The 9,125-nt window shown below is 49.3% G+C and overlaps 1 protein-coding gene across 1 annotated transcript in view; it reads left to right on the top strand.

Moving 5' to 3' along the window:
- The window catches only part of LOC129117010 (centrosomal protein of 170 kDa protein B-like), a 13,310-nt gene extending 4,610 nt beyond the window's left edge, over positions 1–8,700 (top strand). Inside the window, 15 exon segments of the mRNA XM_054627611.1 lie at positions 1–312; positions 826–976; positions 979–1,001; positions 1,197–1,314; positions 1,660–2,031; positions 2,034–2,133; positions 2,135–3,384; positions 4,045–4,285; positions 4,385–4,541; positions 5,341–5,382; positions 6,843–6,980; positions 7,558–7,646; positions 7,779–7,872; positions 7,959–8,010; positions 8,504–8,700. The exon segment at positions 1–312 is cut by the window's left edge and continues 298 nt beyond it. Of these exon segments, the coding sequence (XP_054483586.1) occupies positions 1–312; positions 826–976; positions 979–1,001; positions 1,197–1,314; positions 1,660–2,031; positions 2,034–2,133; positions 2,135–3,384; positions 4,045–4,285; positions 4,385–4,541; positions 5,341–5,382; positions 6,843–6,980; positions 7,558–7,646; positions 7,779–7,872; positions 7,959–8,010; positions 8,504–8,700 (3,336 nt within the window).
- Positions 8,701–9,125: the final 425 nt, after the last annotated feature.

Below are 9,125 nucleotides of genomic sequence, written 5' to 3'. Positions count from 1 at the left end.
AGAATTCCTTCCCCCCAGGAACCTCCGGCACCTTCCTCAGTCTCCTACCCCACTTCCCCCCTACAGCCTCCACCGATGTCAAAGTCCTCAATCCAAACCAACTCTTCTGTCCAGACTGCTTCTCCGGTCCAGGCACCTGGGCCTCCCATGTCCCCCATGCTGCCCCTGGGGGTCCGTGCAGGAGACCCCATAGCTTCCCAGAGGATGATGAGGAACGAGGAGGACGATAGCCTGAGTGATGCCGGGACCTACACCATCGAGACGGAGTCGCAGGACAAAGAGGTGGAGGAGGCTCGCAACATGATTGATCAGGTGAACTCGTCAGCTTCTGACCCAGAACACATTTCTGTATGAAGCAACTTTGAGGTTCAAACTGTTGATTTAAACTTCGTTTCAGTTCTGAGTAGAGAGAATATTTTCTTGTGTACTCCTTGAGACAGAGAAAACAGAATGGAGTATGGAGGCTCTACTGAAGCAGTTAGTCAGTAAAGACACCAACAAACATGGCTCTAGAGTTTCTTGGTTGGGGGTAGTGGTAAAGACCTTATTTGTGTTATAATATCCAAATAAGTGACCAACATATGTCTATACTCCCCCATCTCTTAATCTTCCATCAACCATAAAATTGTGAATATAAACGAGGTCCGCGTGCAGAAAAAGGTTCTATAAACATATCTGAGAACTACAACTACTTTCATGTGAGCTGCTTAAATAAACAGTGTGTTTTAAATGGCTTCAGGGATGCATGGAACCTCTTGTCCTTCTTGCTCCTTCCTGTTGCCGTGATCCTGCCCCCGTCCTCATGCATGCCCTGTGCTCTGACAGGTGTTTGGTGTCCTCGACTCTCCAGAGTACAGTGGTGTGAACACAGGAGTGTATAGACCTGTAATAAATGATGGCAAGGATGAGCAAGCTAACCTGCCTAGCGATGGTAGCACTGTGGACCCGTTGCATGGCTTTATCCCAGCTGCTATCAGCGGCCCCCAACAGGCCCCATACAGGTAAAAACCAGTAAAAACTGAATCAGAACCTGGAAAAACACCTGTGTAGCATGTTCTGATCCCAGTGCATGAAGTCTAGTGTTGTTACTCCCTCAGATTCTCCTGGTTCACTATTTACTCTGTCAAGTCTTGTAGGACTCTTTGGTCCCACATTCTATCGTCTGGTAAAGTTCATCATGTTGTTCTGTTTCCTAGGTTCCATCTGCTAATGCAGCAGGGCTGGAAGGACCCAAGTGGGTTTCCCGTTGGGCCAGTCTGGCAGACAGCTATGCTGAACCTGGTTCCGCTCCGCCTCAAGCAGAATGTCTGGAAGGTGCTGTCTAATTTCCCTCAATGCAGTTTATCAGAAAATGATATAAACATTATGTGTTAGGGTTGTGATCCGTATCTTAAATTATTCTTGGAGACTAATTCTAATATTGATGCTGGAAATGTTGAACGATGCCCCGGTTCAAGATGACAACAATGCGCTGAACTTTAAAAGCAGGATCCATGACCTTTGACCCCACATGGTCCATGTTGGAAAGCAGATCATGTGGACTCCTTTGATCTTGGTTTTGTTGTGGGCACATTTGTTGAGGATTTGGCCTTGAAACATGTATTTCTGAATATAAGACATTAAATTGAAAAACTGAGATAACTTTTATTCTTTTTGTAGATTTGCACTTCATGAGCCGGTCGATGGGAAATCACAGCTATGATAACTCTGAGTCGGAGTCCAGCCACAGCTCCAGAACAAGAAGGCTGCTCCCCCAGGTGCCTCCAGAAAAGCTGGATAGTGTTCCCCCAAGTATCCTGATTCGCCATGAGCCTTACCAAGTCCAGGAACCTCTGGACAGAGTCTCCGCCCCCTGCCAACAGGACTCCACCCAGCGCCTGTCCGTTCAGGATGATGTGGACCCGGACAGCCTGAGTGACGCCAGCCGTTCAGATGACGGGCCTGTTCTAGAGAAAACAAAGAAGAATCAGGCCAGGACTGGATCTTTGTCTCCAGGGGTCGTTGGTTCTCTGGTTAAGGGTCCAGAGAAAACTTCCCCTCCTCCAAATCCACCTCCTTTTACATCGGTTCTGAAGACAGTCCAGGGAAACCTGACCAGGCCCGGAGCCCGGTACAGTCTGAGAGGACACGCGACCCCCGGCAAAACCCCCCCCACCACCGTCCTGATCCGACACCTGAGTGGACATGAACCCAGGAGGACCGGTGTCAAACCCAACAGCTCTGCTCCAAACCTCCAAATACAGGACAAGGATTCTGTCCCCACTAAAGACAGCTGCATGTCGTCCATCGTCCGGCAGGAAAGCTTCACCAAAGACCGGCCCAGCGACACCGTCCAGATGAAGAAGCTTCCCCACATCTCCAGCCACCCGTCCATCAGAGACATGGAGCAGAGGAGGGACACCTTCCAGGACCAGCAGTCCTTCCTTCAGGAAGCAGAGGGAACTCTGTCCTCTCAGGACTCAAAGTTCCCCTCGTCTGGCTCCGGCCGTAGCTCAAAGAAAGGAGGCTCCTCCACCCACATGGATGACTCCCTTTCTGGAGAGTCAGATGTGGACACAGCGAGCACCGTGAGCCAGGTGAGTAGCAAGAACGCTCCAGTCAGCTCTGCTTCTAAAAAGCGTCCGGCCATCAGCAGCCTCCAAAAGGAGAAGTCTTCTTCCAGCCCGTCCATCCAGCAGAAGGGCCGGCAGCTCTCTGCCCGTGAACGCCTCTCTGAGAAACGCCGAAACCAGACATCTACGGATACATCGAGCAAAGCAGAGGCAGCAAAGCGCTTCCAGATGCGCCGCAGCGGGGGGAACCGCGGATCTCTGGATCTGTCAGAGGGCCAGCAAGGTTCTGGTCAACACTGGACCGAGACAACATCATCTGACCATGAAATATCCCGTCCATCCAGCCGAAGCAAGAAACTCATCGCCCCTCTTCAGAAAGAAGACAATGGAAAGACGCCCAAGACAGCAACTCAGCAGGTTTTGACCCGGTCCAACAGCCTGTCAGCACCGCGGCCAACCCGGGCCTCCATGCTCCGCCGGGCACGCCTGGGTGATGCCTCGGATAATGAAGGTGCCGAGACCGACCGGGGCTCCCAGAATTCTGACCACATCACTGCACCGTCCAAAGTGTCCGCCGATGGGAAGAAGCTGTCCAGGCTGGACATCTTAGCGATGCCCAGGAAGAGAACCGGCTCCTTCACAGCTCCCAGTGACAACGAGACGTCCTCCACCGGTCGCTCCAGTTTCTCCAATCGGAACTCTGAGTCCGTTGTTGCCGCCCGGAAGACGTCCGTGGGCGACGCCCGCCAGGCCGCTAACAAAGGGGGTGGAGCTCTGGGGAAGCAACCACTGACCCGTACCCGGTCCAGCGGAGCCAAGTACCCGACCGCCGGTGAGTCCTTGCTGGGTTTTAAAGACCTCACATACATCCTCTTTTCTTGTCCTACTGTTTATTTACATGGCGTTTCACCTGCTTGTCCTCTTTAACATCTGATGGCTCTAACATCTGTCCAATGTAAGTTCTGATGATACAAAATACATTATATAGTATTTATAACAGGATCTATCTGATTAAAGAATAAGTCAAAAAGAGAATCTGCTACGGACACACTTCAGTAGGCAGGAAAGCAATCTGATAAACATGTCATGTGTTTTTATTCATTACTTTAGAGATTAATTTAGACAAGGCTTTGTTTTAGTATGCGGCTGGTTTTACTTTCCTTGTGGATCACATCAGGTTTCTGTCCCTGGTGAGTTACTGTCGTCGAGCCTGCTGCTGTTACCATGGAAACACATCTTACCAGCATCTGTCTCTACCGTTCTCTGTCATGTTAGGAATATCAATGTGAGTCTGTTTCCATAAACCCATATCCTGGCTGTAAAAACAGAAAACGCCAAAGCAATATTATGACTTTACTGATCTATAGCAGCCGTTTCCATGGAGATGCCTCCATCCAGAGCTCAGACATCAGAGTTGAATCTCATTCAGCAACCAAAAAATTCAATTCAGCAGCTGAATTCAGTAAAATGAATCTAACTCTAAATGTCTCAGGTTCCCGTCGCAGACAGAAGGGCTCAGACTTCTCCTCATCCTCCGAGGAAGAATACGAGACAAGTGCCGGGAATCCCAAAACCAAACGCTCCTCCCATCCCTCCACCTCCTCCCAGACGCCACGCCACCGGACCGCTGCCACCCGATCCAAGTCTGTCTCCCTGGAGACGGAGGAGGAAGAGGACCAGAGCGAGGTCGACCCATACCAGAACTGGTCCACGCACAGCGCTGAGATCGCCAAGTAAAAAAAACAGTGATCCTTCCAGATCTGTCCCTTACCTTTTGGCTGGTCTTTCTTTCACCGCAGATCCAAACCTCCATGTTTGTGTTTCCCCTGCAGGCTCAGTCAGGACCTGGCCAAAGATCTGGCCATCCTGGCGAAAGAAATCCATGATGTTGCCGGGGACGGAGACTCACCGAGCTCCGGCATGGGCACCACCACCTCGCCCAGCTCGCTGCCCAACACGCCAGCCTCCACCATCTCTGCCAGGGAGGAGGTGGGTAACGCTGCACACCCTTAAACGTTGACCAAAACCACCACAACAACCGCCACAACCGCCACAACCGCCACAACCACCACAACCACCACAACCACAACAACCGCCACAACCACCACAACCACCACAACCACCACAACCACAACAACCACCACAACCACAACAACCACCACAACCACCACAACCACAACAACCGCCACAACCGCCAACCACTACAACACCACAACCACAACAACCGCCACAACCACAACAACCGCCACAACCACCACAACACAACCACCAAACATCCACCACAACCATAACAACCGCTACAACCACCACAACAACCACTACGACCTCTAAAACTGGGACCACACTAGATTTATTACATTGGAAATAACAATGATTTGACCACAACCAATGATTTAAAAATGGTGGACAGTCTGAACTGATGACTGTGACAACAAGGCGGGTTAGTTTAACTTGTAATGTGAATGAGTTTAGGATTCAAGTCTTCTTCACAGTAACACATTTAATCTTTAACAGCTGGAATCTGGAGAAAACTGATCGTGATCAGCATCAGGAGTCTAAACCGTCAGTCAGTAACTGTGTTCTGATGGTTTGTGTGTTCCCAGTTTAAACAGTAGAAAACATGTTGTCCTCTTTTCTAGTTCTGTAATTCTTCTCTTTGATATTCAAAACATCAAAGTGTGCCGTGAGGAAATGTTTTCTGCATTTGAGTTCCAGGTTGCAGGATGATGTTCAGGAGCTTCTTCATGCTTTGGATTCTCATGATTCATTTCTCTGTTGTGCTGCTCAGAGGCCATCTTATCCATACTGCTGTGGGGTTGGACCATCTCAGGTGTCTTACTCTGACTCATCACTTCTCCTGCAGTGTGATTGGTTCCCCTCCATCCTGCCCCTCCCACCACTGATCCTAACACTCCCCTTTCACCAGCGTTGGATTGTTCTGAAGCATTTGTTTGTTTTGAGATTTGTCTGATTGAGTTGTTCAGTATGAAAGATTATTAACCACAAAACTACTGATAGAACTCAAAACTAATCGAAACTGGATCAGTCTGCAGGGTCAAGGTGTGAAGTGACCACCAGGTGTACCGGTATGACAACCCGACCCAGACCTACAGGGCTCTACCAGACCAGAATCTACCGGACTCTACCCGACCAGACTCTACCCGACTCTACCTGACCAGACTCTACCCGACTCTACCTGACCAGACTCTACCCGACTCTACCAGACCAGAATCTACCCGACTCTACCTGACCAGACTCTACCCGACTCTACCAGACCAGAATCTACCCGACTCTACCAGACCAGACTCTACCCGACCTAGACCTATAGGGCTCTACCCGACCAGACTCTACCCGACCAGACTCTACCCGACTCTACCAGACCAGAATCTACCCGACCCAGACCTACCAGACTCTACCCGACCAGACTCTACCAGACTCTACCTGACTCTACCAGACCAGAATCTACCCGACCCAGACCTACCAGACTCTACCAGACCAGACTCTACCCGACTCTACCAGACCAGACTCTACCCGACTCTACCCGACCAGACTCTACCCGACTCTACCAGACCAGACTCTACCCGACCCAGACCTACAGGGCTCTACCTGACCAGAATCTACCTGACTCTACCCGACCAGACCTACAGGGCTACAAACAGTTCTTATCTACATGACTCTGCTCCACCCTGCAACAAATGTCCTAGTTCATTACCATCTGTGAGTCTAGTGGTAGTACTGGGTTAGTCTAGTGTAGTACTGGGTTAGTCTAGTGTAGTACTGGGTTAGTCTAGTGGTAGTACTGGGTTAGTCCAGTGGTAGTACTGGGTTAGTCTGGTGCAGTACTGGGTTAGTCTAGTGGTAGTACTGGGTGGTTAGTGGTAGTACTGGGTGGTTAGTGGTAGTACTGGGTTAGTCTAGTGGTAGTACTGTTTGCTCTCACATCTTTGTTTTCGGTCTGATTCCAGCTCAGATTGATTTTGTGTTTTCCATTCACTTCCACTGGCCTGCACCATTAATGAACTGGTTTGACTGGTTTTGGGACAGTTCATGGAGCTTCAGCTGGTGACCAGTAGGACCCTCCTGCACTCCTAAACCTCCCTGTTCTTGTAACACGCTGAATCCCAGCAGAACTAAAATTCACTGTTTCCCTCCTCCATCGAGCTGCATGTTGATTGGTGCATGCGTTCATGGAGCACCGCCGTCACGGCCGGCTGCTCGCTAATAATCAATCAATAACCGATAATCAGTGGTTGGATCACCGGAGCCAGACTCCCTTTACTCTCTTTCCAGCTGGTCCAACATATCCCTGAGGCCAGTTTAAACTACCAGAAGGTTCCTCCAGGTTCTGCTGTCATCTCGGACCTGGACGCAAACATGAATGAGCCGGAGCCCGGTTCTAAGCAACGCCGTCCGTGGAACCGCGAAGAGGTCACTGTCTAATCCCACTGAGGCCACGTTCACACTGCAGCTCAGCGTGTCCCCGTCTGAACCACATGTTTGATGATGTATTGATTCATATTTAATAGAACTTCACCCTAAAAAAGTCTGGTTAACCTCTCAACAGCTAGCTCCTCAGCTGGTGGTGGTCCGGTTGTGTTCACGGCGTTACGTTGGTCTAGTGCCCCCCCAGAGGCTGCACTGCTCATTACAGCCACAAAACAAACTGTTCCTAGTTGTTAGTGGAGCTGCACATGTAAATTCTGTCCTCAGGGCGGCGCTAGAGGACAGGTCATTGATTGGTTAACATCTGGAGGGAGCAGGAGAGTTTTAATTTGCTAGCTGATGTCCAGACTCAGAGATAAAAACTTCATTAAGTTTTTAATAATTAATAATAACTATGACTTCCTGAGTGTGCAGTGTGAACATTTGTTAAACTCATCAAACTAAAGGAGCAGCTGCAGTTAGTTTTGGTGTGCTGGGAAATCAGGACGTAGACTGCTGTGGGTGTCGGTGTGGATGTTCCAGACTCACCTGGACCTCTTTGTCTCTGAATGAACTCCACCAGGTGATCCTGGACAACCTGATGCTGAATCCAGTGTCTCAGCTGTCTCAGGCCATCCGGGAGAACACAGAGCAGCTGGCCGACAAAATGAAGTAAGGGAGCCAGATTTTTTTGGGGGGGGTGGTTTGTACTTTGTACTGGTTTGTCTGGGGCAGGTCCATCTAATCCTCATAAAGGGATCTCCTGTAGTTCGATCTGGTTGTGACGCTGCAGTTTGTTCTCAGGGTTCTGTTCCAGAACAAGGCCGAGGTCTGGGAGGAGATCGAGGCCAAGATCAACGCTGAGAACGAAGTCCCCATCCTGAAGACCTCCAACAAGGTTCTTCTGTAAACCCGTAAAGTATCCAGAGTACCTGTGAGGATCTGATGTGAGCGCATCTGAACTCTCTCTCCTTTCTGTTCCAGGAGATCACCTCCATCCTGAAGGAGCTGAGACGAGTCCAGAGGCAGCTGGAAGGTAAACACACCCCCAAAGATTTTCATTTAACTTTATTTAACCAGGTTTTCACTGACACTAAGAAAGCAGCACAGAGAAAATAAAAACAGAGTCCAGTTTTATGTTGAACATAAATGATTGATTACAAACCCAAAGTATTTGTTCACAGAGGCCGACTCCGTCTTTGCTCCCTGAAGGCGAAACGTCTGATTTTTATCTAAATTCATTTTGTTTTTCAACATTTAAATTGAGTTTCATTTAGTATTAAACTATATATTAATCACACTACTATACACTTTAAATTGAAATAAAAATAAATATAAATGTAAATACAATGAATAAATAAATGAAAATAAAGTTCAGAAACTTCAGAAACAGAGCAACAACAACAGAACGTCCTTTGTGCTAAGCTAGGCTAACCACCCTCTTGTTGTTCCTCCTGATGGTTTGGTAGACTGAGGTGGACCTGGGTGGACCTGGTGTGATCTTGACTCTGCTCTTCCTTCTGTTGTAGTGATCAACACCATCGTGGAGCCCGGCGGGGGTCTCCAGTCTGCAGCCGTCGGGACGCCGTCTCTCAGTCAGACTCGACCGTCCTCCAGGGACAAGAAAACTGCTGCCAAACCTCGTGGCGCCCCCCCGACCTCCAACGCCAACACAAGCACCAAAAGACCACCTCGTGGACCCGATGGGGCCCACTACATGGCCTGAACCGACCCCTGTAGCACCTGTGGACCGTAGCCATGAATCCACGCCGCCTGCAGCCGCATGGCTCCGCCTCTTTCCAGTGATCAGCTGACCTGATCACCGGCTGTAGCACAGAGAAGGTTCATCAGCCGCAAAGACCAACTCCATCATGGCGGCTTATTTGGTCCTCAGTGTCCCACAATTCATTGCACGCCAGTCACAGTGATGCTGCGTCCCGGTTCCATTCTACATACCAATAGTACAGAGTACTACACTTGTATCATAGTATTAGTATAGTATAGTATAAGGTTTTACTACACAAATAATCCTTGTGCTCCTGTTATCACCGATGGAGGTCAGACCAGAACATGAAGAGGACCTGCTCATTGTAGTCCTGAAGGACTCGTTCTAAGTCAAACACATCGATTCATATATCAGATGAATATTAT

This window comes from Anoplopoma fimbria, unplaced genomic scaffold (assembly GCF_027596085.1).
Source record: "Anoplopoma fimbria isolate UVic2021 breed Golden Eagle Sablefish unplaced genomic scaffold, Afim_UVic_2022 Un_contig_9763_pilon_pilon, whole genome shotgun sequence".
Taxonomy (NCBI): domain Eukaryota; kingdom Metazoa; phylum Chordata; class Actinopteri; order Perciformes; family Anoplopomatidae; genus Anoplopoma; species Anoplopoma fimbria.
This window is presented reverse-complemented; position numbering and strand designations above follow the sequence as displayed.